Source organism: Macaca fascicularis, chromosome 3 (assembly GCF_037993035.2).
Source record: "Macaca fascicularis isolate 582-1 chromosome 3, T2T-MFA8v1.1".
Taxonomy (NCBI): Eukaryota; Metazoa; Chordata; class Mammalia; order Primates; family Cercopithecidae; genus Macaca; species Macaca fascicularis.
The window spans coordinates 119,385,131-119,413,115 of record NC_088377.1 but is presented as its reverse complement, the minus strand read 5'-3'; the positions used below and the strand labels follow the sequence as shown (position 1 = coordinate 119,413,115).

The window sequence follows — 27,985 nt, the reverse complement described above, 5'->3', positions numbered from 1 at the left end:
TCTACTTCTTAGATTGTGGTCATCGACCTTGGATGTATTTTTTAGGCTAGCACAGTAGTTTTAAGTAATTGAATTGGTTGCTAACATTTAAACATTGGGAAATCTTACACATTTAGGATTTCAAGCTGCTTTTACAAAGTTCTGGTGGTACTAGAGTTTTTTACTGCTGTTGTCGCTGTTGTTGTTTTAAGTGATGGAGTGTCCCAGGCTTGCCTCAAACTCCTGGGCTCAAACAGTCTTCTTGTTTCAGCTTCCCAAGTAGCTGCAACTAAAGGCACTAAGGGCATATGCCTGCCCTTGCAGTAGTTTTCAGTTTCTTCTAGCACAATCTGCTGGAGCTGAATAAGGCTGCTCCCTGCTAGTAAGGCCTGTGGTCCCCAGTTCACCACAGTGGTCTCTCAAACCACTTACTCATTTTTGTTAGTTGCCTAGTCCCTGGAGGTATTTGAATATATAGTTCCTCATCTGCTTTGAGGGTACTGTCTCTTGTTGCTGATACTTGGGCTGCTGATGCCTTGTGGTCTCAATGTCTCACATCTATAATAGTTAAGCAACTCTTTTACTATAGCTTTTACTTTAGGACACAAGCTTGAGCCCACTGGGGACTAGTTCCATGTAAATTTCAAAATGAACCTCGCTCTGTGGTCTGTTTTTGAGTCATGTTTTGCTCCTTGGACTCTTAACTTAGGAAGAGTTCTTTCCCAGTAGATTCATTTCTTCAGATAAACATAGATTTCTGTAAGGGCACAATATTAGTTCCACTGACATGCTTACAGCTATTAAAACTTCATAATAGGACTCCTGCTTCAGATGAATAGCCTCAGTACTGGAAAATCTACCTTCTTTCCAAAGTAGCTTTGATTTTCAGAAACATTTAAAAAGTCTGAATCAAGACAGACAAATGAGATGATCAAGCTGAGTGGTAATGCCAATTAAGTCAACAGGATGTTGTATCTATATAAAGTCATGTAACAACTCTTCTTGTGTAATTGATTTAACTGGCTTTGATGGCAGTCCAAGTTATAAATATTTTTGAGACTTTGCTAATGATAACTCATTTAATTCCCAAAACTAGTTAATGAGAATCGGAGACCTATTTTTATTACAGAGAAGGAAGAAAGTTAGAGAAGGAGAGGGAAATTGATGCATAAATAGGGAAGCTGAATAGTCTTTCACCTCTTTAGGTAAATCTTTATGTTATATAATTAATTTGTTGGTAGTAGTTTGAATTCTGTGAACTTTATATATGTTCCAAGTAAAGATGCAAAAAGGTAAAAAATAAATTTTGACTTAAAAAAATTATGCTACTACTTTCATCCTCTAGTTTAAATAATTTCCCATTTCCCTTTTAAATTTTGGAGTTTCTGTTGTATGATTGATTTTGTATGTTGTATGATTGGAGTTTCTGTTGTATGATGTGGAGTATCTTTTCATATGCTTATTTGCCTTTTTTGTTTTTTTTGGATGGAATCTTGCTCTGTTGTTCCGGCTGGAGTGCAGTGGGGTAATCTTGGCTCACTGCAACCTGTGTCTTCCATGTTCCTGTGATTCTCATGCCTCAGCTTCCTGTATAGTTGGGATTACAGGCGCACACCACCACACCCGGCTAATTTTTTAGTTTTAGTAGAGACGGGGTTTCGCCATGTTGGCCAGGCTGGTCTCAAACTCCTGACCTCAAGTGAGCCACCTGCCTTGGCCTCCCAAAGTGTTGGGATTACAGGCGTGAGCCACCACATCGACCCTTATTTGCCTTTTGTATATCTTCTTGGATGAGGTGTCTATTCAGATCTTTTGCCCATTTTAAAAAATTGGGTTGTTTTCTTATTGTTAAGTTTTAAGACTTCCTTGTACATTTTGGATAACAGTTCTTTATCAGATAGGTGTTTTGCAAATATTTTCTCCCAGTCTGTAGCTTATCTTTTTATTCTCTTGACAGTATCTCTCACAGAGCAGAAGTTTTACATTTTAATGGAGTCCAACTTATAAATTATTTATTTTCTTTATTATGCTTTTGGTCTTGTATCTAAAAAGTCGTTGCTATGCTTAAGGTTATCTAGATTTTCTCCCATGTTATTTTCTAGTTTTATAATTTTTTAATTGTAAATTTTCTTAATTAAAAATTTTAAAATTTTTACAATTTTGCCTTTCACATTTGGGGTCTGAATTAATATTTGTTATGAGTATAAGGCCTGTCTCCGAATTAATTATTTTGCACGTGTGTGTTCAGTTGTTCTATCACCATTTGTTAAAAAAGCTGTCTGTGCTCCGTTGTATTGCCTTTGCTCCTTTGTCAAAGATCAGTTGACTGTATTTATTTGGGTCTTTTTCTGGGCTCAGTTTGTTCGTCGACTGACCTATTTGTCTGTTCTTTGATTAATACCACACTGTCTAGATTACTGCAGCTTCATAGTAAGTCTTGAAATTGAGTAGTGTTACCCCTTTGACTTGTTTTTTTCCCTTCAATATTATGTTAGCTCTTCTGGGTTTTTGCTTCTCCATGTAAACTTTAGAGTCAATTTGCAATATCTACAAAATTACATGCTGGAATTTTGACTGGGATTGTATAGAATCTATAGATCAAGTTGGGAAGAAATGACATCTTGACAATATTGAGCTTTTTTATTCATGAACATAATAAACATTTATTTATTTAGTTATTTGATTTTTTTCATCAGAGTTTTGTAGTTTTCTTCATAGAGATCTTGGCAATATTTTGTTAGATTTATATCTAAGTATTTTTTGGGGGGTGCTAATGTAAGTGGAATTTTGTTTTTAATTTCAATTCTACTTGTTCATTGCTTCCATAAGAAAGCAGTTGGCTTTTGTATATTAACTTTGTATACTGCAGTCTTGCTATAATTGCTTTTTAGTTCCAGGAAATTTTTGGCTACTCTTCCAGATTTTCTACTTAGACAGTCATGTCATTTGAAAGCAAAGATGATTTTCTTTCTTTCTTTCCAGTGTGTATGTTTTTATTTCCCTTTCTTGTCTAAAAAACAGTAGTGACAGAGAACTTCCTTGCCTCATACCTCATCTTTGTGGGCAAGCTTCTAGTTTCTCATCGTTAAGTATGATGTTAGCTATAGGTTTTTTTGTAGAGTTTCTTTATGCTCTAGTTGAGGAAATTACTCCTTATTTCTGTTTTTGTGTGTGTGTGTGTGTGTGTGTGTGTGTGTGTGTGTGTGTGTTTTAACTTGTTTGTCTGTTTTGAGACAGAGTCTCACTCTGTTGCCCAGGCTGGAGTGCAGTGGTGCAATTTGGGCTCACTGCAACCCCCACCTCCTGAGTTCAAGTGATTCTCCTGCCTCAGCCTCCCCTAATGTGTGTATAATTTTGAAAGGTGCTTCAAGATTCCTCATGTAGGAGATGGGGAGGATCATCCTTTGAGAGACGTTGGTTTAGAAGAAAGTAAGAATGGGGCGATAAAAGGAACTCTACAATGTGGATGATGTCATGCTGGAGCTTAGACAGCCACAGGTATAGATCATGGGAGGAGCCAGAGCAATGTAGAATGAAGCATGGTTCCTGGTATAAGGCAAGTATAAGGTTGACAATGAGCTTTCTAAAAATTAAGACTTTTTATTTTATTTATTTATTTATTTTGAAACGGAGTTTTGCTCTTGTTGCCCAGGCTGGAGTGCAATGGAGCGATCTCAGCTCACTGCAACCTCCACCTCCTAGGTTCAAGCAATTCTCCTGCCTCAGCCTCCCAGAGTAGCTAGGACTACAGGCATGCACCACCATGCCTGGCTAATTTTTTGTATTTTAATTAGAGACGGGGTTTCTCCATGTTGGTCAGGCTGGTCTCGAACTCCTCTGCCTCTGGTGATCCACCTGCCTCTGCCTCCCAAAGTGCTGGGATTACAGGTGTGAGCCACTGTGCCCGGCCAAAAATTAAGATTTTTTATTCCTCTTAATAATGGTTAGGGCAAGCACAGGAAAGAAGAGGCAAAAATGAAATGCTGATGACAAAAAGTAACGACGTGAGCGCCAATAGAAGGTTGAGGGTCAGTGCAGATGGAAGCTTGGGTGGTATCTGCTAAACAGATGTGCCTCCTCTTGCTCCAGCTCTTCTACTGTTTTCAGGTTGAGTTTTCTTTCTTTTTTTTTTTTTTGAGACGGAGTCTTGCTGTGTCGCCAGGTTGGAGTGCAGTGGCATGATCTCGGCTCATTGCAATCTCCGCCTCCCGGGTTCAAGCAATTCTCCTGCCTCAGCCTCCCGAGTAGCTGGGATTACAGGCATGCACCACCACACCCAGCTAATTTTTGTATTTTTAGTAGGGATGGGGTTTCACCATGTTGGTCAGGATGGTCTTGATCTCCTGACCTCATGGTCTGCCCCACTTGGCCTCCCAAAGTGCTGGTGCATGTCTGTTCATATTATTTTCTGCTTAAAATCAGTCCCTTAAAAATAAAGTTCACACTAATAGCAAGACTCTGTGGAATCCCATACCACTTGCCTTTTTCTCCAGTGTTTGGGGGCTTTCATATATGCTTTTCTTTTTACCCAGATTCCTCTTGTTCCACAAATATAACCTAAATATATAGACGTTAAGCCAGTGTTTACCATTTGTCTTCCTGTTATTTGGATATTTGAAAAATCTTATTTGTAATTTTATTTTTAAAGATTTTATTGTGTATATTTAAGGTATAGAATGTGTTGTTATGGGATTCATATAGATAGTAAAAAGGTTACTGTAGTGAAGGAAATGAACATATCCATCATCTCACATAATTACCCAATTTTTAAAAAGTTTACCAAGTCCATCCTTCTGCAGAACTTACTCATTTTTTTGTTTTTGTGAGAAGAACAGCTAAAATTTACATTTAGCATGAATCCCATACACAGTATAAGTTTATTACCTTGAAAAATCTTAATTCATTAAAATATTTTTTCTTAATTATAAGTAACATGTGAGCAGATATGTAAAATAGTTATGCTTTCTGTCTCAACTCTACTTCTTTTTGCATAGGGAATCACTGTTAACAATTTGGTGTGAATCTACCCCATCTGTCCCTGGTACCTTGTGTACCAGGGGTTTTTAAACTTTATTTTATTATGTAGATATATGTCCATTGTAGAAAACATCAGTAGAAATAAGCTAAGAAAACATCTCCCAGTTGGGCGTGGTGACTCACACTTGTAATCCCAGCAATCTGGGAGACTGAGGTGGGTGGATCACTTGAGCTTAGGCGTTTGAGACCAGCTGGGGCAATGTGGTGAAACCTGGTCTCTACAAAAAATACAAAAATTAGCCAGGTGTGGTGGCTCGCGCCTGTAATCCCAGCTACTTGAGGGGCTGAGGCAGAGGATCACTTGAGCCAGGGAGTTCGAGGCTTCAGTGAACCAAGATTGCACCACTGCATTCCAGTGTGGGCTACAGAGGAAGACTTTGTCTCAAAAAAAAAAAAAAAAGAAAGAAAAAGAAAACATCTCTCATAATTATACCACCTAGAGGTAAATATGCTTAAAACTTTAGTTTTTGTGTTTGTTCTTCCAGGCTTTTTTTTTTTTTTTTTTGCTTGCTCGTGCATATACACAAATATATATTTTTAATTTAATAGCCAATAACATGCACACTTTTCTTACAATCTCTATACCTCTGTTATCACTATGGTTTCTCCACACCCCACAGGATCCATTCAGGTACCATGAGTTGTACTTGTGTTATATCTCTGTAGTCTCCATTAATCTAGAACAGTTTTTCTCCCTTTTGATGGTGTTCATGATGTTGACATATTGAAGAATCTTAGTTTTTATAATGTCATATTGAATATCTCTCAGTCTGGATATATCATTGTTTTCTTGTGATTAGATTCAGTTTAAACTTTTTTTTTTTTTTGGTAAGAGTATTTTTTGTAAGATGTATAATGTGGCTGGGTGTGGTGGCTCACGCCTGTAATCCCAGCACTTTGGGAGGCCAACGTGGGTGGGTCACTTGAAGTCAGGAGTTTGAGACCAGCCTGGCCAACATGGCAAAACCCTGTCTCTACTAAAAATACAAAAATTAGCCTGTAATCCCAGCTAGTTGGGAGGCTGAGGCATGAGAATAGCTTGAACCTGGGAGGTGGAGGTTACAGTAAGCCAAGATTGTGTCACTGCACTCCAACCTGGGCAACAGAGTGAGATTCTGTCTCAAAAAAAAAAAAAAAAAAAAAAAAAGTCTAATGTCAATTTATTGCATTATTGGTGATAGTTCAGGTGGTGTCAACCACAGACCTCTTAATTTTAAAGGTTTTTTTTTTTCTATTTGTAATTAATGAGAAATCTGTGGGGTAATAACTTTGAGACTTTGTTAATATGCCATTCTCTAGCACCTTTCCGCTTAATAGTTTTAGCATCCTTGTCAAAGTCACTGATTACATATGTGGGCTGCAAGATGGAAATTTGCTAATTCTAATTCTAATTCCTCCTACATTTGTTAGGAAGCATTTACTGTGTAAAGAAATTCTCTTCACTTTTTTTCCTTTTCAATATTACCATGAGCTCATATGTTATAATTTGTTAACTGATTGCTGTTTCTGATACTTGTTACATTGTCCAAATTTGACCAGTGAGAGTCCTTTAAGCAGGCTCTTATATATACACAAACACTTCTCTCTCTCTTTCTCACTCTTTCTCTGTTCTGTCCACCACTTTTCTCTCTCCACCTCTAAATAAATTGGATAAATCGCAAAGATATTTTTCCGCAACTTGCTTTGTTTCACTCATCTGTTAATTCTGTAATTCTTCTCATGTCAGTGTATATGGGATATTTCATTCTTTTTAATGATACATAGAATGGCTCAACCATAATGTACTTATTTTTTTGTTTCAAGTTTTTCACTTATGTATAGTGCTGACAAACATGTGCCATGTATATATATGTAATAATTTCTGTGGGATAGATACCTAGAAGTAAAATTTCTTTTATTTTTTTGAGACGAAGTCTCGTTCTGTCGCCGGCCTGGAGTGCAAAGGCGCGATCTCGGCTCACTGCAACCTTTGCCTCCTGGGTTCAAGCGATTCTCCCGCCTCAGCCTCCTGAGTAGCTGGGACTACAGTCGTGTGCCACTACGCCCGGCTAATTTTTGTGTTTTGAGTAGAGTTTTGAGTAGAGACGGGATTTCACCATGTTGGCCAGGATGGTCTGGATCTACTGACCTTGTGATCTGCCCACCTCGGCCTCCCGAAGTGCTGGGATTACAGGGAAGTAAAATTTCTGAGTCAAAAGATAAGTGTATTTAAACTTTTAAAAACCATTTCCAGATTGACTACCAAAAAGACTGTAGTAATTACCAGCAATGCACAAACTGCTTGATAACATTGCATATTTGTAAATTTTATTTTATTCTTTTGGATATAATCTCTTTATTATAATGTGCATTCACCTTATTAAGTTTGGTATCTTGTGGCCATTTGCCACATTTTGTTTTCTCTTACTTGCCTGTCATTTTCTTAGTCATTTCTTTTCTTCTTTTTTTCTGGTGAAAACATATACATATATTTAGAATTAGCCAGCTGGACCGGGTTTAGATGATCCCAATTTTGTTGGCAACATTCAAAACATTGTAATCAGGAGCCAGTCGAACATATGTCTTCTCTCCATCAGGCCGAATTAGGGTGTTGACCTTGACCACATCAATGTCATAGAGCTTCTTCACAGCCTGTTTGATCTGGTGCTTGTTTGCTTTAATATCCACAATGAACACAAGTGTGTTGTTGTCCTCTATCTTCTTCATGGCCGACTCAGTGGTCAGCAGAAACTTGATAGTGTAATAGTCAAGCTTGTTTCTCCAGGGGGCACTCTTCCTAGGATATCTGCGCTGCCTCCGGAGTCTCAGTGTCTTGGGCTGCTGGAAGGTGGGTGACGTGCGGATCTTCTTTTTTTGGTGGCTGTGGACACCTTTCAACACTGCCTTCTTGGCCTTAAAAGCCTTCGGTTTGGCTTCAGCATTAGGAGGGGCAGGAGCTTCCTTCACTTTCAGTGCCATCTTGTGAAAAGCATAGTCATTTCTTGGCCTCGCGCGGTGACGCACGCCTGTAATCCCAGCAGATTGGGAAGCCAAGGCATGTGGATCACCTGAGGTCAGGAGTTTGAGACCAGCCTGGCTAACGTGGTGAAACTCCCTTCTCTACTAAAAATACAAAAAATTTGCCAGGCGTGGTGGTGGGCGCCTGTAATCCCAGCTACTCGGGAGGCGGAGGCAGGAGAATCGCTTGAACCCAGGAGGCGGAGGTTGCAGTGAGCCGAGATCGCGCCAATGCACTCCAGCTTGGGTAACAAGAGCGAAACTCCGTCTCAAAAAAAAAAAAAAAAAAAAAGACAAGCTTAGTCGTTAGATTCTCTTTGTCTCTTTTCTCATTGACTTACTGGAATTATTTTTTTAATGTTCGTTGTCTGTTATGTGTTGCAAATATTTTCCATCCTTGCAAATATTTTTTATGTTTTCCATACTGTTCTGTATCCTTTAACTTTGTGATTTTTTTGTTGTTTACAATTTTCTGTACGGTTAACACCTATAGATTTTTTTTTCCCCTTAACTCTTTTGGGACTAGCTTTTAGGTTTCAAAATGAATTTTTATCTAAAACTCAATCTAAAGAAAGGGACATTTTAAAAAGTGTAATAAGCAGCTAGTGTTGCTAGAGTCTTCTGTTCCTAAATTCACGTGCTTACAGTGACAGACTTCCATATTGTAATTTAGCCATGCAATTTTTAAAAAACATCTCATGGTTAAATATGAACTTCATGAATACTCTATTTAGAGAAAACTGTTCGCCTATCATAATACATGAATATTAAATAAAATGTGGAAAATATAGAACAGAGAGAAGAAAAACATTTCTAATTGTCCTAATATCCAGACAGCCATAGTATTTTGTTGCATTTCTTTTATCTTCTTTTTTTTTTGAGAAATATGCTTATTCTCAAGTAATTGCATAAAGATTTTTAAGTTGAGATTTTGCTAAAAGGTAGTACACCAAATTTTGCTTATTGAATTTATAATTGTTTACTGTAATTACTTTTCAGAGTGCTCGCTTCATCTAAATCTCTTTTCTTTTTGAAATTTGAGGGCTGCAGCGTCTCAGTATAAATATCTTTGTGGGAAGATCTTCTAATATTAGGGTACCTCTGACCATGATGTCACTTATCCTGATATCCTGATTGCAGTGTGTCTGAAGGAAAATGTCAGGTATATGTTAGTACATGACAGAAGTTAGGTAGTGTACTTACCAGCAGTTGCCCTCTGGTTTAGTTGCTATTCATTAAATGAGATAAGGCTTACTAAGAGATGTTTCCCCCTATTTTTCAGTTTACTGTTAGCCTAGCCCAAGGCCATTTTTGTTTTTTAGCGTATGCAAAAAGATATCCTTAGGAGTGTTTACTGGATAGTTGAATATGTTCAAGTTATAACCATTTGGTACGTTACTTCTTTTATGCTTTAGGACGGGGGTCCCCAACCAGGTGGTACTGGTCCTTGGCCTGTTAGGAACTGGGCCTCACAGCGGGGGGTAAGCGGCTGGTGAGCGAGCATTACTGCCTGAGCTCCACCTCCTGTCAGATCAGTGGCAGCATTGGATTCTCATGGAAGCGCAAACACTATTGTGAACTGCACATGTGAGGGATCTAGGTTTCATACTTCTTATGAGAATGTGATGCCTGATGATCTGAGGTGGGACAGTTTCATCCAAAATAATCCCCTTGTCCCATCCATGGAAAAATTATTTTTCACGAAACCAGTCCCTGGTGTCACTGCTTTAGGATATGTTTCTGACAAGTATTATGCATGTTGTAGGTACTGTCTTTCTCGTAAACAATATTACTCATTTTAAAATCTTTTTTTGGCCGGGTGCGGTGGCTCACACCTGTAATCCCAGCACTTTGGGAGGCCAAGGTGGGCGAATCATGAGGTCAGGATATCGAAACCATCCTGGCTAACATGGTGAAACCCTGCCTCTACTAAAAATCCAAAAAAAATTAGCCGGGCATGGTGGCGGGTGCCTGTGGTTCCAGCTGCTTGGGAGGCTGAGGCAGGAGAATGGCGTGAACCTGGAGGCGGAGCTTGCAGTGAGCCAAGATCATGCCACTTCACTCCACCCTGGTGACAGAGTGAGACTCCATCTCAAAAAAAAAAAAAAAAAAAAATTAAAAATCTTTTTTATTGATGAATTTCATAGTCAAAAGTCTAATATATTAAGTACAGAAAAAGTGTTTTAAATTTTTAAATGACAACTTTTATATACCTGTTTTATATATACTGAAATATAATTAGGATAAATATTATTAAACACATACTGCAGATGAAGTAACTAAGCTTCAGAGATTTGGTTTGTTCAAAGTTACATAGCTAGAAGGTGGAAGACTGAAAGTCCACTGGCCCCTCTGTGAAAAGCTGAATGAGGAACATTTCCACTGATTGGAATTATCCATACCTTTATACAACTCAAAACAATTGTAAACACATTTTTTTTCTTAAAAATGAGTTGTGTGCATAGCATATATTAGTCAAAGATTGATCCTAATTAAATGGCCATAGAAATGTGTCTTCTATATTACCCATTGGAAACACATTGAGCACATATGAAATGAGTTTTAGGTGTTTATACATTATTTATGTTGTTTACCCATGTGAAAAAGAAAATATTTTTCCCATACTTATGTTTTATATGGAAGAGAGAAAGATTTTAGAATGTATTTAGTCACTAATTAAAATGAATTGGAGCAGATATACAGTGCTAGAACTTTGGTCTAGATCTCAGTAAACCCAACAGGTATGACAGAGAAATATGGGATAAGTGGCAAGTAAAAGTGGCAAGTAAAGAACTCTATAAAGATAATGACACAGTATGGATCATTTTTCAGGGACAGCGAAGCTGAAGAAAAAATACGTACACACTTGCTGGTTGTTCTTTGAACTTGCACAACACTAGTCTTCCAGATTACAAAGGAAGAATTTCCTGGGAATGGATTTCAGAATCATTCCTGAGATTGTTTGTAGGAGATTTAAAACTCTGTGCAAATGTGCACGTTTGCTATGTGTGTGGAATATTCTTTAAAAATGTAATTGAAAATTTTCTTTATTATAAAAAGTAAACTGCTGTGATTTACCTTGATTTGGCTGAATGAAGTTAATAAATTGGATAGCTCCTTAAGGGCTTTATTCTCTTGGTAATTGCCTACTTCTGTGAATGCAGATTTTATCTAGTTTGAATTTGTTTCAAAGGAACATTATTTTGTAAAGAAAATATGTATTTTTTCCCATGTGGTATTGCATAGCACATTGAGAAAATAGATTGATGATGATTGTTTCGTTTTATGATTTTTCTTTGAATATAACATTTTGCTCTTTTGTTGGAAATAAAACTGATCCCAAGAAGAAAATTGTATTTCCTTTTAATTTTATGATAGTGCATTTAAAATTATACATATCTAGACAAGGTGATGAAGATGATGATTGCCAACCACAATTTAATGACATTAAAGAAATTAATGAGTTTCGATTCCTTTGCTTATCTTGTGTGTTACAGTCTAACTCCTTTTAAATATTTTCTTTGACATTTTATATGACTTTCAGATTGTGTGTGTACATATGATATATATAGTTATGTATTAAAGTATATTAAAATATTAAATGAAATTATATAGTTTAATTTATAACTATTAATTTTAACTATATTTAGCGTAACTATTAACATAGTATATATGAAATAAATCCATATATTATGTATAATATATATACACACACATGTATAATCTGAAAAAATATATATACTTTTTTGAGACGAGATTTTTGCTCTGTTGCCCAGGCTGGTTCACTGCACCCTCCACATCCCAGGCTAAAGTGATTCTCCCACCTCAGCCTGTCTAGCAGCTGAGACTATGGTGTGTGCCACCATGCTTGGCTAAACTCTGTTTTGTGTTTTTTGTAGAGACAGGGCCTCACTATGTTGCCCAGGCTGGTCTCAAACTCTTGGGCTCAAGCGATCATCCTGCCTCAGCCTCCCAAGGCGTTGGGATGGCAGGCATGAACTACAAGGCTTGGCTGACTTTCAGATTTTATTAAAATTCCCTGTTATAAAACCTTTGAATAGCAAAGGATAACAAACAGTTGCTTGAAGCAGCTTGTGTAAGTCATAGTTGCAAACCAACTTTTTAGTTTTTTGCTTACTATTAGGCTATTTTAATTTAGATATATATTAGGTAAGTAGTATTTTAATGAAATATATGTAACCATTGACATATAATGAAATCTAGTTAATTAATGTTGGTAATTTAAAATTATTTACTAATTTTATATGGCTCTTTTTCTTTCTCATGGCTGATTTGTTTAACTCAGTATTCATTCATTTATATACTGTAGTTATTTATTTATTTTAGTTGAATTTCTTTAATGGCTGTGAGAGGTGACTCTCCAATTTAGGCTCCTGGTTGTCTGGTTAGTGTTTACCAGTTCAGATAATCACATGATCTTACGTTGGCTAAAGTCTTTTAGGAGACGATCATGTTAAATGTTTCTCATCGTGGCTTATTTAATGTCATCAGTTTGTTGGGGGTTACTTTGGGTGCCCCTTAGAACTTGGCCCCAAGACCTACCCTCTTAGAATAAACCTGGTCAAAAGGATGTTGGGATGGTTGCTATTTCATCTTTAGAAATGACCTATCTTGAGATGTAACACATGTGTCTTAGGAGACTGGAGAAATGCCCAAACCTACAGGTGATACATCAGGACTAGAATTAAGTTGCAATGTATTCATTATTATATGTGCTTTAAATTGTTTCTTTGAAGGATGTTTTACATAAGGGCAGTGTGTTCCTTTTTAGAGGAAGGGAAATTTGATAATGAGAAGTTAGTGTGTGTCCATTACATTTGGGAAGAAGAAATCTATTTAGGAGTCATGACTATCATCAGTAGAGAAGTGTACTTTATTGTTGGTTATCAGTAAGTAGTTCAGCATGGTTTTTAATAGTCTGAATGAAATATTGTCTCAGAACTTTTCAATTTCCATTTATCAGATTCCATGTTTATTATACTTTGGTGGTAGTAATACAAACTTCTAGGCATCTTGATGCTGAGAAAGTTATTTATGATTATGGATGCGACATTGCTTACTAGCAGATTTTGTTGGTTTCTCAGGTACTGACAGCCTCATCAATACTGAGTTCATAGACAAAATTGAGTTATAGGAATTTTAATGATCAAAACCTGATTTACCAAGATATTGTCAATGAAGTCCTGCCTGAATTTCTTATTGCAGCTTTGATAAATAATCTACTCTTTTAAACTCAGAATCAAGGAAAATACTTTGACTTTATAAAAATTTTAGGCAGATTTGGAAGCCTAAATAGTAACTTTAAATATACAGTCACCCCTCAGTATAACTAGGGGATTGGTTCCAGGACCCCTGCAGATACCAAAATTAGCCCATATTCAAGTCCCACAGTTGGACTTGGGGAACTTGGGTTTATGAAAAGTTGATGCTTTGTATGTGTGAGTTTTGTATCCCACAAGTGTATTTTCACTCCGTATTGTGTTGAAAGAAATCCACGTATAAGTGCATCTGACCAGTTCAAACCTGTGTTGTTCCATTGTCAACTGTAACTTGTAATTCCAGAGATGTATATAAGGAAACTTTGCTTTTGATTATTGGAGGGCAGTTGAATTGAAGTATGACATGTCCTACTCTAAAATGTAAAGAACATTGCCAGGTTATCTTGTTGGTTGGGAGTGTTCATGAGAATCTTTAAGGATTTTTATTACATTAGCTGCCTAAGTAATATGATGAACTTCTCTCAGAATATTTAGTTTTGTGAGTGATAAGAGGAAAAAAGAGAATGACATACTGTTTTCATCCATTTCAGTTATAGACAAATTTTCACAGAAGACAGAATAATTTAAAATTTTTAAACAGATTAAATACATCATATAGTTAGAGATTGGCTCAGTTGTGCGTGGAACTCAGTCTGTCTAACGTTATTACTCTGAACTTTTCAAACTGGTTCTATGGTTTTAGGTGTGTAACTTTGCTTTTACAATTGTATTATACCTGTTTATATTACAATCTGCCACCTCCAAAATTAGATCAAAGACTTTTTTGTTTGTATGTTTGTTTTGCACGAGTTTGGTCTTTTATATACATATTTTAGTACCTGGTACAAAGGGACCTCAGTAAGTATTTACCAACCAATAATTAACTAATCTAAATTCTTTAATGACAACTTATATTTTTATGTTTTATATTTTTATTTTTTATGAGATGGAATTTTGCTGTTGGCACCCGGCTGGAATGCAGTGGCGCAATCTTGGCTCACTGCAACTTCTGCCTCCTGGGTTTAAGCTATTCTCCTGCCTCAGCTTCTTGAGTAGCTGGAATTCCAGATGCCTGCCACCACGCCTGGATAATTTTTGTGTTTTTAGTAGAGATGAGGTTTCACCATGTTGGCCAGGCTTTTCTAGAAGTCCTGACCTCAGGTAATCTGCCCACCTTGGCCTCCCAAAGTGCTGGGAATACAGGCATGAGCTACTGCTCCCAGCCTATTTTAAAATATTTTTTAAATTAAAAATTTATTGTTTTCCCACCTTTAATGTTTTTATAGTAGGACTAAAACTATTTTTTAAAATGTCATTTATTTCATTGTGTTACTACATTATGTGAAAAAGTATATAAAATGAGTTTATTTCTGTATTTTAATACATTTCTTATAAATCACTGGTATTTCATCTTTTTCCTCATCTCTTCCCTTTGCTATTCTTTTTCTTTTGTGATTGTATGTGACTTTAACAAAATAAACCCTATTTAATCATAGTGTGTTTTTTTTTTTTAGGTTGTTATGGAGTTGATGGAGAAAGTGACTCTATTATGAGTTCAGCTTCTGAAAACTCCACTGAACCTTGGTTTTGTGATGCCTGTAAATGTGGTGTTTCTCCTAGCTGTGAACTGTGCCCTAATCAGGATGGAATTTTCAAGGAGACAGATGCTGGAAGGTTAATGTCCTAATTATGTTGATTCATATGTTTGCTTTATAATGTGTCTGCCTTTGACTTCCCTGTTCTTCTGTTTATGATTATCCAGGTTACACACTTTCATTTGATTGCTTCTTTGTATGTTCTTGGCATAGAGTAAATGACCAGTGGGATACAGATGGAGAAGGGTGAGAGGAAAGACCATTTATTGAGTACCTGCATCTGCCTTTACATCCATAATCTTATTTAATCTTAATAATTGACCCTATGATGAGGCAGATGGTAAAGTTTCTCATTTGATAGGTTTAGTACCCAGGGCTCAGATTATTTAAATAACTTATTAGTTCAAGACTAATAAGTTACCTAACTGTATTCAAACTGGTGAATGGTCAATTTTGAACCTAGATCTGTATAACTTTATATCAGTAGATAGAACTTAATACAGTGATTTAAAAAGGAGAAGTTTAGTATAAAGAATTATTAAGCTATGATAAAAGAGTCACTAAGGTATAAAAAAACTCTAAAGGATGCTCTGGGGCTGAGGGAGATTATCCAAGGAATGACAAAATTGGAATGATGACCTCCTACTCTAGGTTGGGGTTCAGGCTTTGTTGGAGAAATTATAGTTAAACCCTAATGGATGGAGAGAATTATGCTGGTTATAGCCTAGGCCAAATTTTGTCTTCAGTTCATGGCAAGTAGGTGGCTGGGTACAGTCTGCAGGGAGAACTGGGGCACTGGTTTGAAACCTGAAGAGTATGCTATCTATGTTGAGAGGGCCATGGAAAAATGATCTTCAGGTTGGGCTAGGGCTATGAGGTCACTGAGGGACTGTGTATATGGCTGGGGCAGAGCACAGGAGGATGTACTCCACCCATCCCATATGAAAAGCCCCTCTCTCCTACAAGACCTCCTGCCATTGAGTTTATAGCTCCCTCTACCATTGAGCTTAGTGTCATGCTCACTCTAAGAAGAAATGCTGAAGAATTTTGGTCCATTATTGCAGAGTAGGTATCGAAGCATGCATGAGAGGCAAATAAATCAATAAGTGGCACAAAGACCTGTGTTCTTTTTACTACATTCACACTCGTGTGTTAACACATTTGAGCACTTGTCATCATAATGGTGGTGTCATCTTTCCTGGGTTTTTTTTTTTTTTTTTAACACAGGAGACTACCATCTAGGATTGGTAACTAAAATTAAGAGTAATTTTCAACCTTTTCTGTTTTGTGGAGATCACGCTCTGCCTCTTCCTCTCCAGTATAAGGGGGGGGGTACTTAAATTTTTATTTTGTCACATAAGGATATTTTACTATTTTATTAAACATGCTTTATATTAAAAACAAGAATAACAGCAAAGCAACCTATATAAATTATCACCATGATTTCCCATACTTTAACATAAAAAAACTAGGGTACATTGTGTCCTAAAATAAAGGATAGGCTTTTAAATTTAATAAATTTTACTTTAGTGAAGTAAAACAAATTTTTTCTTATTTTTATCATTTTTGCCTCAATTGGTGAACCGATCCTTGAGAAATGTTGCCATACAAGATTGCTGGGATAGCATAGAGTGTACCATTGGATCTTGGAGAACCCCATGTGTTGATGTTCAAGACAAATGACTAAAGAATGTTACCTCTCCTTCCTTATCGTCTATCCAAAAATAAAGTATATAACAAATGATTTGATGTATTGACATGAATCTGTGGTCTATATCATAGGCATAGGCATTACTTTAAGTTTGGCCTGACAGTGGCCTAGTATTAGGGAGTTCGGTAAGCATTAAGTGTGCACTTTCAAGTTGGACTGTCTATTTTTGGATTCTGGTCTTTTTTTTTTTTTTTTTCCTTACTAGGTATAATTTTAGGCAAGTGATAATAACCTTTTTATGCCTCGGTTTCCTTAGTAGTGTTGAGAGGACTAAATGAGATGATCCATGAGAAACAATTAGCAGTTTCTGTAACATAAGTGGTTAGAAAATGTCTCCTTACTCTTACTACTGCCGTTACTGCTACTACTAGTTCTTTCTTATTACTATTATTGCTCTACTTATTTTAGGTAATCATGGAGTTTTAGCTCATGCATAGATTTTTTTTTTTTTTTTTGATAACTCTTCCAGTCCTGAGAATTGAAATTTTTGGTGATAAATTGTGATGAATAAGTAAGGCAGTTTTGGAAAGACAGAACTTCCTTTTAGGGAAGAGAATTTATTTTACTCTTTTTCTTGTTAATAATTTAAAAGTTCTGTTAGGGCACTGTCAAGTAGTGGTTACTTCATGCTATCATAATAGACAAAACAACAGGTAAAGTTGTTTCTGAATTAAGAAAACTGAGGCCTCTTTACCATTTAGGTTTACTGAGGGATTTTTTTTGGATACTGTGGACGTTACATAAGTAGACATCTCCTGTGATGGTGCAACATGGCAAAAATTCTTTTATATACTATTTGAACACTTTACTTGCGCTAATGTCTACACTCACCTGTAGGCTGTACTGGAAATTATAGGCCTTCATAATATTTCCAAGGATGTAATACTAGTTTGATTCAAGGTATGAAAAGCCAAGAAAATTCGACAAGCCTTTTAGTATATGAGCTTCAAATGGAAAACAGGGAAAAAGAATGAATATTGTGTCTAAAGAATAAAAAAGGTTTTGAAGTTCACTATCACATGGGATTAATCAGACTTTTTTCCTTCTATTCTTGATGGGAGCTACAAGTTCTACATAGAAAATGATGTGATTTAATGTAAGAAAACCAATACTTTCTTGTCATTAAATTTTTATTTTGTATCTTATGGAGAGTAAGACTTATAAACCTGACTGTGGGAAATTTTTAGGCATGCTCTCCTTTTTAATTTTTTATTTATAGTTTTACTATTTGTGGGTACACAGTAGATATATATATTCATGGGGTACATGAGATGTTTTGACACAGGCATGCAATGTGAAATAAGCACATCATGGAGAATGGGGTATCCATTTCTCAAACACTTATCTTTTGAGTTACAAACAATCCAGTTACACTCTTTAAGTTATTTTTAAGTGTGCAATTTAATTTTTCTTGTCTGTAGTCACCCTGTTGTGCTATCTAACAGTAGGTCTTATTCCTTCCACTTTTCCTGCTCATTAACCATCTGCCACCTCCCCCCACCATTTTACCCTTTCCCTGCACTATCCTTCCCAACCTCTAGTAACCATCCTTCTCCTGTATCCATGAGTTCAGCTGTTTGATTTTTAGATCCCACAAATAAGTGAGAACATGTGATGTTTGTCTCGCTATGCCTGGCTTATTTTACCTAACATAATGATCTCTAGTTCCACCCAAGTTGTTGTAAATGACTGGCTCTCATTCTTTTTTATGGCTGAGTAGTACTCCATTGTGTATTGTGTACCACATTTTCTTTATCTGATTTCAATCTGTTAATGGAAACTTAGGTTGCTTCCAAATCTTAGCTATTGTAAACAGTGCTGCGACAAATACAGGAGTGCAGATCTCTCTTTAATATACAGATTTCCTTTCTTTTGAATGTATACCCAACAATGTGATTGCTGGATTATATGGCAGCTCAATTCTTAGGAACCTCCGAAGTTTTCTTCATCATTTAATTTACATTTTGTGCAGCAGTGTACAAGGGTTCCCTTTTCTTCACATCCTTGCCAACGTTTGTTATTGCCTGTCTTTTGGATATAAGCTATTTTAACTGGGGTGGGATGATATTTCATGGTAGTTTTGATTTGCATTTCTCTGACGATCAAGGATTTTGAGTCCTTTTTCATATACCTGTTTTAGCATATGAACTTCCTTTTGTGTGTCTTTTGAGAAATGTCTATTCAAATCTTTAGTCTATTTTTAATCAGATTATTAGATTTTTTTTCCTGTAAAGTTACTTGAACTCCTTATATATTCTGGTAATTTATCCCTTGTTAGTTGGGTAATTTGCAAATATTTTCTGCCATTTTGTGGGTTGTCTCTTCAGTTTGATGATTGTATCATTTGTCCAACTTGTGATCCTGCTTTTTTTAAAACCTGGTATGATATCTTTTGTCTATTTTTGCTTTGGTTGCTTGTGCTTGTGGAGTTTCGCTCAAGAAATTTTGCCCAGAGCAGTGTCCTGGAGATTTTCCCCAACGTTTTCTTGTAGTATTTTCATAGTTTGAGGTCTTAGATTTAAGTCTTTAATCCATTTTGATTTGATTTTTGTATATGGCAAGAGATGGGGTCTAGTTTCCTTCTTCTGCATATGGATATCTAGTTTTTCAGGACCATTTATTGAAGAAGCTCTTTTCCCGTATATATGTTCCTGGCACCTTTGTTGAATTAAGTCCATTTAGGTGTGTGGATTTGTTTCAGAATTCTCTATTCTCTTCCATTGTTCTGTGTATCTGTTTTATGACAATACCATGCTGTTTTGGTTACTATAGGTCTGTGGTATAATTTGAAGTCAGGTAGTATGATTCTTTTTTGCTTAGGATAGCTTTGGCTATTCTGGGTGTTTTGTGGTTCTATATACATTTTAGGATTGTTTTTTCTATTTCTGTGAAGGATGTCTTTGGTATTTTGATAGGGATTGCATTGAATCTGTACATTGCTTTGGCTAGTATGGGCATTTTAACAATATTGATTCTTCCAGTTCATGAACATGGAATAGTTTTCCATTTTTTGGTGTCGTCTTCAATTTGTTTCATCAGTGTTTTATAGTTGTTATTATAGAGATCTTTTACTTATTTGTTTAAGTTAATTCCGAGATATTTAATCTTATGTGTGGCTATTATAAATGCCACTACTTTTAAAATTTCTTTTTCAGATTATTCACTGTTGTCATGTAGACATGCTCCTGATTTTTGTATGTTGCTTTTGTCTTCTGCAACTTTACTGAATTTATCGGTTCTAATAGTTTTCTTATGGAGTCTTTAGGTTTTTCCATATATGGCATTATATTATCTGCAAACAAGAATAATTTGACTTCTTTCTTTCCAATTTGGATGCCCTTTATATCTTTCTGTTGTCTGATTGCTGGAAGCTAGGGCTTCCAGTACTATGTTGAATAACAGTGGTGACAGTGGGTATACTTGTCGTTTTCCAGATCTTAGAGGAAAAGCTTACAGTTTTTCCCATTCAGTATGATACTAGCTGTGGATCTGTCATATATGACTTTTATTATGTTGAGGTATGTCTTTCTGTCCCCTGGTTTTGGGGAGTTTTTATGATGAAGCGATGTTGAATTTTATTAAATGCTTTTTCAGCATCAGTTGAAATGATCGTATGGTTTTTATCCTTTATTCTGTTGATGTGATGTATCATGTTGATTGATTTGCTTATGTTAAACCATCCTTGCATCCCAGGGATAAATCTTACTTGGTCATAATGATCTTTCTAATGTATTGTTAAATTCAGTTTGCTGGTATTTTGTTGAGGATTTTTGCATCAGTGTTCATCAGAGATACTGGCCTGTAGTTTTCTTTTTTTGATGTGCCTTTGGCTGGTTTTGGTATCAGAGTAACATTGGCCTTGTAGAATGAGTTTGGAAATATTCCCTCTTCCTCTGCTTTTTGGAATAGTTTGAGTAAGATTGGTATTCTTCTTTAAGTGTTTGGTAAAATTCAGCAGCGAAGCCATCAGGTCAAGCAGTCCCAGGCTTTTCTTTACTGGGAGACTTTATTATGGCTTCAATCTCATTACTTGTTATTGGTCTGTGCAGGCTTTGGATTTCTTCATGGTTCAATCTTTGTAGGTTGTATGTGTCTAGGAATTTATTCATTTCTTCTAGATTTTCTAATTTATTGACATATAGTTGCCCATAGCAGCTGCTAATGATCCTTTGAATTTCTGCAATATCAGTTATAATGTCTCCTTTTTTATTTCCAATTTTATTTATTTGTATCTTCACTCTTTTTTCCTTAGCCTGGCTAAAGGTTTGTTAGTTTTGTTTACCTTTTCAAAATACCAACATTTTGTTTCATTGATCTTTTGTATATATTTTTTTCATTTCAATTTTATTTCTGGTCTGATCTTTATTAATTCTTCCACTAATTTTGGGTTTGGTTTGCTCTTGCTTTCCTAGTTCTTTAAGATGCATCATTGGATTGTTTATTTGAAGTTTTTTCTCTTTTGATGTAGGCACTTATAGCTATAAACTTCCCTCTTAGTAGGGCTTTTGCTGTATCCCATAGGTTTTGGTACGTTGTGTTTCCATTATCATTTGTTGCACTCTTCTTCTTTATGTCCTTTGTTGGATGTCCTCCTAGCTATTGTGAAATCAAATATGGCTCTGAACTAAATTCCTTAATTTTTAAAACTAAGCTTTATGTTGCAATAAAAGGCAACATTGAAATCTTTATGTCTCAGTTCTTTCTTTTTTTTTTACCCTTCAGACAGGGTCTGGCTCTGTTGCCTAGGCTGAAATGCAGTGGCACGATGTTGGCTCACTGCAACCTCTCCTTCCTAGGCTCAAGTGATCCTCCCACTGAAGCCTCCTGAGTAGCTCAGGTTATAGGTAGCGCCACCACACCTGGCTAATGTTTGTATTTTTCTGTAGAGATGAGGTTTCATCCTGTTGCCCAGGCTGGTCTTGAACTCCTGGGCTCAAGTAGTCTTCCCACCTCAGCCTCCCAAAGTGTTAGGATTACTGTACCTGGCCATTTTTTTCTTTTTTTCTTGAGAGAAGGTCTGGCTTCGTCAACCTGACTGGAGTGCAGTGGCATGATCTCGGCTCATTGTAAATTCCTGCCTCCTAGGCTCAAGAAATCATCCTACTTCAGCCTCCCAAGTAGCTGGGACTACAGGGGCATGCCACGACACCTGGCTGAATTTTGTATTTTTTGTAGCAATGGAGTTTCACCATGTTGCCCAGGCTGGTCTCAAACTCCTGAGCTTAAGTGATCCTCCTACCTCTGCCTCTCAAAGTGCTGGGATTACAGGCATGAGCCACTGTGCCCTACCACTTCTTTCTTTTTTTTCCTTTAAAATTCTAGACTTAGTAAGTCTTAGTTCTGTCCCTTGCTAGGCTTGTTATATTTGAAAATCAGTTAATCTTTCTGAAACCAATTCTTCATATGTAAATGAACAACCTCCCACTCAACAGAAGCTTTTAGGCTTTTTTTTCCTTGTACTTAACATTTCTTGAGTGAAGACAGTGAGCCACACTCTGCTGTAAGCACTTCACATACATCTTTATAATTTCCAAACTACCTTTATGGTGCTCTGTACCTCGTAGACACTTACAATTGATTACTGGATGAAGGAATGAAAATAACATACTTGACGTGAATTTGTTTTACATGCTGTAAAGACATTACTGATACAGAGTACTTTAAACTCCAATTTTATTGATTAATATAGTTTTCATTCTTAAATGAGTCTTTTGAGAAGTATTATTCTACTTAGTCTGTTTTATTAAAATATATGAGTTTAAAATAATCTGTTAATAGTTTGTGCTAGGATGACAGTTCCAACTCTTATTTTTTGGTGGTTTTATGTGATGCTTATTTCCTGTTCCTTTCCCCAATCAACATCTGTCATAATAGCTCCAAGCAAAATTAATGGTAAAGTAACAAGGAAGATTTTTTTTTTGATTTGCAGATTTGTCTTAATTACAAAGTTATAAATTATGTGCATCCAAACAAATGAACAAGAAACTATTTACAGCTGGTATTAAAAGGGACCATACTTGTCTTGGCCATGATTTTCATTGACTTTGATAGGTATTTTAATGAGGACTCAAGTTGGTATCCTCATGAGTGGTTGGGAGAAATGGTATACTTGTGTGCCAGTCACATTGAAATGGCAGTTTAAATCTGTAGTACTTGTGTACTACATTTTAAGAAGGTCAGTATGAAGCAAGCAGCCAGCTGTTAGGTTTATCAAAGATAAACTTCTACAGAGTATAGCGACATTTAATCCATCAGTGGAGCATGAAAAAACTGAACAAATTAAATTGAGAAAGCAGCTGCTTGTTGAAGATGTGTATCTTTATATTGAACTCCACAGGATGCATTTGGGAGGTTGGATTAAAATATTCTATCAAGAAAATCTCAAAACCTTGGATTTTTTTCTCCAATAAAAAAGATAATTTTTAAAAGGATTTGTAACTATTTTTCCCAGTGCCTCTAGAGAATAATTTTTGATCTTAGTCCTTTAAAACTCATAATGCACCACAAAAACCAGAACCATGTAGCATGCATAGCCTCTTAAGTTGTGATAAAGCAGAATTTGTTGTTAATATATTCACAGGGTTAATAGAGATTTGTTCCTGTGACCCTCTTTCTTACAAAAGTGATGAGATCTACTATTTAAATTTCAAAGTCAGTGATCCCACTGTTTGTTTTGTTTTAAGCAAGCAGAAAGAGTGCCTAATATATTAAAAATGGTTCAGAGCAGGTTTTTAAAAATGAAATTAGAAACAACTGCAATTTTTTCCAGTGTACTGAAACTCTGAGCATTCTTTGTTTAGTCTTATGGCATTATTCAAACTTTTAACAAATATTTATATTTGGGGCATATGAATTTTAGTATATAGGTTGTATGGTAAACAGATAAGATGAATGAAAATGTGAATTGCTTATTCTGTACCTTTTCCTAGCAGTTTTAACCTGGAAAGGAAGTTAAACTGTATACAAAAAGTGTAAAATATGTCCTTAAATATTATTACCCCAGCAGCTTTTGGAAAAGAGTAACAAGAAAGAGAAATTTTACTTAATTACTGCAGAGTAACTTCACAGTTATTAAATTAGTATTCTTAATTCTCAAAGGGCTTAAAATAATGAATGTGACTACCTTTCCTTGCATATGAAAATGTTTTGTTTCATTTGAATAGTAGTTTTATGCAAATATTTAAGAATAGATAAGTGCAAAGTGCAGTGAGTGAATTTTAAGTGAAAGGCAATTATAGTTGTTAGCTCTCAGTTTTGTCTAAGCTGCTGGAAAAGTAATTTCACTCCCCTTTTTTGTAACTGTTATTCTGTAGGTGTTTCATATTTTTTAATGATGTGCCTGAGATTGGGGGACATTTGATTACAGAATTCTCTTGGTAGTATTTTGAGATGGCAGGTGTTTTATATGTTTGTTTTGTGTGTGGGAATTTTATTAAAAGATTTGATAGCAAAATCATTTCTTTCCTTAGATGGGTTCATATTGTTTGTGCCCTGTATGTTCCTGGAGTAGCCTTTGGAGATATTGACAAATTACGACCAGTAACACTAACGGAAATGAACTATTCCAAATATGGTGCCAAGGTGAGACATAAAATATTTTTGATAGCTTGAAAGAGAAAGGTTTTACTTGTTAGCTTACATGACTTTTTATTTGTGTTATGTTGACTGCAGAAATGCTTACTAGGAATCATCCTATTTAGCACTGAATCATTTATTATTGAGTAGTTTTCCCAGAAAGCCAATAATGTATACATTATTCTATACATTCTCAATTTAGAATAACATAGGAGGTAAAATGATAATTGATACTACTACCATTTCCCTGGCACTGTTCACAGTGCCTAATACATAGACCAAAACCTTATTTACAATTAGTTGGATCAAATACAAGCCTAATTTCTGACTTTACTTTTGAAGTGGAATTTGTCAAAATTATGAAAAAGAATATTAGAAATGATCTTTGATGCTGTTATTGTAATTGTTTTGGGGTGCTGTTAACATGCCGTTAGCATAGATGGTGAACTTAATTGATATATGCTGTTAACATAGATGGTGAACTTAATTGATGTATGTTATGTGTGTTCTGACTGCTTCACCAACCTGGTGTTCCCCTATCTTTCTCCCTGACTTGGGGCCTCTCTGTTTCGCTGAGACACAGTGATACTGAAATTTGGCCAATTAGGGCTGGGTGCGGTGGCTCACGCCTGTTATCCCAGCACTTTGGGAGGCCAAGGTGGGCAGATAATACTTGAGGTTAGGAGTTCGAGACCAGCCTGGCCAACATGGTGAAACCTTGTCTCTACTAAAAATACAAAAAATTAGCTGGGCGTGGTGGCCGGTGCCTGTAATCCTAGCCACTCAGGAGGTTGAGGCAGGAGAATCGCTTGAACCCAGGAGGCAGAGGTTGCAGTGAGCTGAGATTGCGTCACGGCACTCCAGCCTGGGTGACAGAGTGAGACTCCTTCTCAAAAAAAAAGAAAAAGCAATTTTGCCAATTAGTAATTCTACATTGGCCTCTAAGTTTTCAAGTGAAAGGAAGAGTCATACATCTGTCACTTTAAATTAAAAGCTAGAAATGATTAAGCTTAGTGAGGAAGGCATGTCGAAAGCCTAGGTAGGCCAAAAGCTGGGCCTCTTCTGCCAAATAGCCAATATGTCAGTGCAAAGGAAAAGTTCCTGAAGGAAATTAAAAGTGCTACTCCAGCAAACACATGAATGATAAGAAAGTGAAACAGCCATATTGCTGATAATGGAGAAAATTTTAATAGTCTGGATAGATCATAGCAGCCACAACATTCCCTTAGGCCAAAACCTTATCCAGAGCATGACCCTAACTGTTCAATATTGTGAAGGCTGAGAGAGGTGAGGAAGCTGCAGAAGAAAAGTTGGAAGGTAGCAGAGGTTGGTTCATGAGGTTTAAGGAAAGAAGCTATCTCCGTAATATAAGACGTGAAGAAGATGCAGCAGGTACTGATGGAGAAGCTGCAGCAAGTTATTCAGAAGATTTAGCTAAGACAAATGATGAAGACTCATACATTCAACAAAGATTTTCAATGTAGGTAAAACAGTCTTCTATTGGAAGAAGATGCCATCTAGGACTTCCCATAGCTAGAGAGGAGAAGTCACTATCTGGCTTCGAAAGGCAGGCTGTCTCTCTTGTTTAGAGACTTAACAGAGCTGGTGACTTTAAGTTGAAGCCAGCGCTCCTGTACTATTGTGAAAATCCTAGAGCCCTTAAGAATTATGATAAGTCTGTTCTGCCTATGCTTTGTAAATGGAACAACAAAGCCCGTACACAGCACATCTGTGTACAGCATGGTTTACTGGATATTTTAAACCCCTTGTTGGGACTTACTGCTCAGAAAAAAGCTTCCTTTCAAAAGATTACTGCTCGTTAGAGCTCTGATGAAGTACAAGGAGATTAATGTGTTTTCCTGCCTGGTGTCACAACAGCCATTCTGAAGCCCATGGATCAAGGAGTCATTTTGACTTTGAAGTCTTATTATTTAAGAAATACATTTCATAAGGCTATAGCTTCCATACATAGTGATTCCTCCAGTGGATCTAGGCAAAGTAAATTGAAAACCTAGAAAGGAGTCACTTTTCTAGATGTCATTAAGAATATTTATGATTCATGGGAGGAGGTCAAAATATCCATATTAACAGGAGTTTGGAAGAAGTTGATTGCAGCCTTTATGGATAACTTTGAGGGGGTTGAAGACTTCAGTGGAGGAAGTCACTGCTGATGTGGCAGAAATAGCAAGAGAAGTAGAATTAGAAGTGTAGCCAGAGGTGACTGAATTGCTGAGATCTCATGATAAAATTTGAACAGATGAGGAGTTACTTCTCATGGATGAGTGAAGAAAGTGGTTTCTTGAGTTGGAATCTACTCCTGGTGAAGATGCTATGAACGTTGTTAAAATTACGACAAAGGACTTAGGATATTACATAAACTTGATTGATTAAGCAGCAAGAGGGTTTGAGAGGATTGACTCCAATTTTGAAGAAAGTTCTACCATGGGTAAAATGCTGTCAAACAGCATCACATGCCACAGAGACATCTTTCATAAAAGGAAGAATGAATCTATGCAGCAAACTTCATTGTTGTTTTATTTTAAGAAATTGCCAGGCCATGCGCGGTGGCTCACGCCTGTAATCCTGACAATTTGGGAAGCCGAGTTCGGTGGGTCACCTGAGGTGAGGAGTTCGAGACCAGCCTGGCCAACATGGCAAAACCCTGTATCTACTAAAAATACAAAAATTAGCTGAGCGTGGTGGCACGTGCCTGTAACCCCAGCTACTCAGGAGGCTGAGGCAGGAGAATCACTTGAACCCAGGAGGCAGAGGTTGCAGTGAGCCGAGATTACGCCACTGCATACTCCAGCCTGGGTGACAGAGCGAGACTCCATCTTAAAAAAAAAAAAGAAAAGAGAAATTGCCACAGCCACTCCAACTTTCAGCAACCACCCCATCAGTCAGTGGCCATCCACATCAAAGCAGCATCTTTCACCAGTAAAAAGATTATGACTTGCTGAAGGCTCAAGTGATCATTAGCATTTTTTAGCAATAAAGTATTTTTAAATTAATGTATATACATTTTAGAAATACATAATGTTATTATACATATAATGGACTACAGATAGTGTAAACTTAACTTGAAAATGCGTGGAGAAACTAAAAAATTTTTGTGATTTATTTTATTGTGATACTTTATTGAAGTGGTCTGGAGCTGAACTTGCATTATCTCTGATGTATGCTTGTAAATTTAACAGAGGTTATTTGAGACAGATTTTTCTCAAGTTGCCCAGTAAATTAACAGATATATTTATTGGGCAGTACTTACAACTAGAAAAGGCTCAGAGATGTCCACTTTAATAGTGTGAGCAGTGGGTTTTTATTTTCTGAATGTGGAACTAAAGTAAGGAAATTACTTAATTGGCTACAGCTGTGTTGTTTTTCTATATGGGTATGATTTAGTAGAAGGTGTCCAGTTACATTATCTAATGTCTAGTTGGCTGTTGTGTTTAGTTGAAGCTTGTTTTTTGATTTTTTTGTTTTGTTTTGTTTTTAAATTTGATTTATTACAAGGAATTTTTCTAAATTAAATTTCACCTTGTGTGAGATTCCATATACAGAAACAGGTACAGGCTAATTTCCTCTTGCTTATTTTGCTTTAAGAAAATATCACTGGGAAACTGAGTTGAAAATTAGGTACTCTCTGGCGCCTCTGCAAAATCACATACAATGTTGTGAGTTATGACTGGGACAGCCTTCTAGACCACATTGTCTACTCATTTTCCAATCTGAATTATGTTCTCCTTCTGTGTTCTCAGTTGCTTAGTTCACTAGCATTTTAAATGATTCAGGCAATTGAGGAAGATTCTGTT

At 36.4% G+C, this 27,985-nt stretch overlaps 1 protein-coding gene and 1 pseudogene across 42 annotated transcripts in view; one reads left to right on the top strand and one right to left on the bottom strand.

The window, feature by feature from the left end:
* Positions 1-27,985, top strand: part of PHF14 (PHD finger protein 14) — a 231,232-nt gene that overhangs the window by 55,748 nt on the left and 147,499 nt on the right. For all 42 annotated transcript variants that reach the window (XR_012432625.1, XR_010585764.2, XR_012432626.1 and 39 more), the window contains 2 exons: positions 14,807-14,966; positions 24,068-24,179. Coding sequence is in view for 38 of the 42 variants with exons in the window: in XM_074035430.1 (XP_073891531.1) it covers positions 14,807-14,966; positions 24,068-24,179 (272 nt within the window). In the remaining 4 variants the exon portion in view is untranslated. The remainder of the gene's footprint in view (positions 1-14,806; positions 14,967-24,067; positions 24,180-27,985) is intronic.
* LOC102134801 (large ribosomal subunit protein uL23 pseudogene) lies at positions 7,513-7,974 on the bottom strand (annotated as a pseudogene).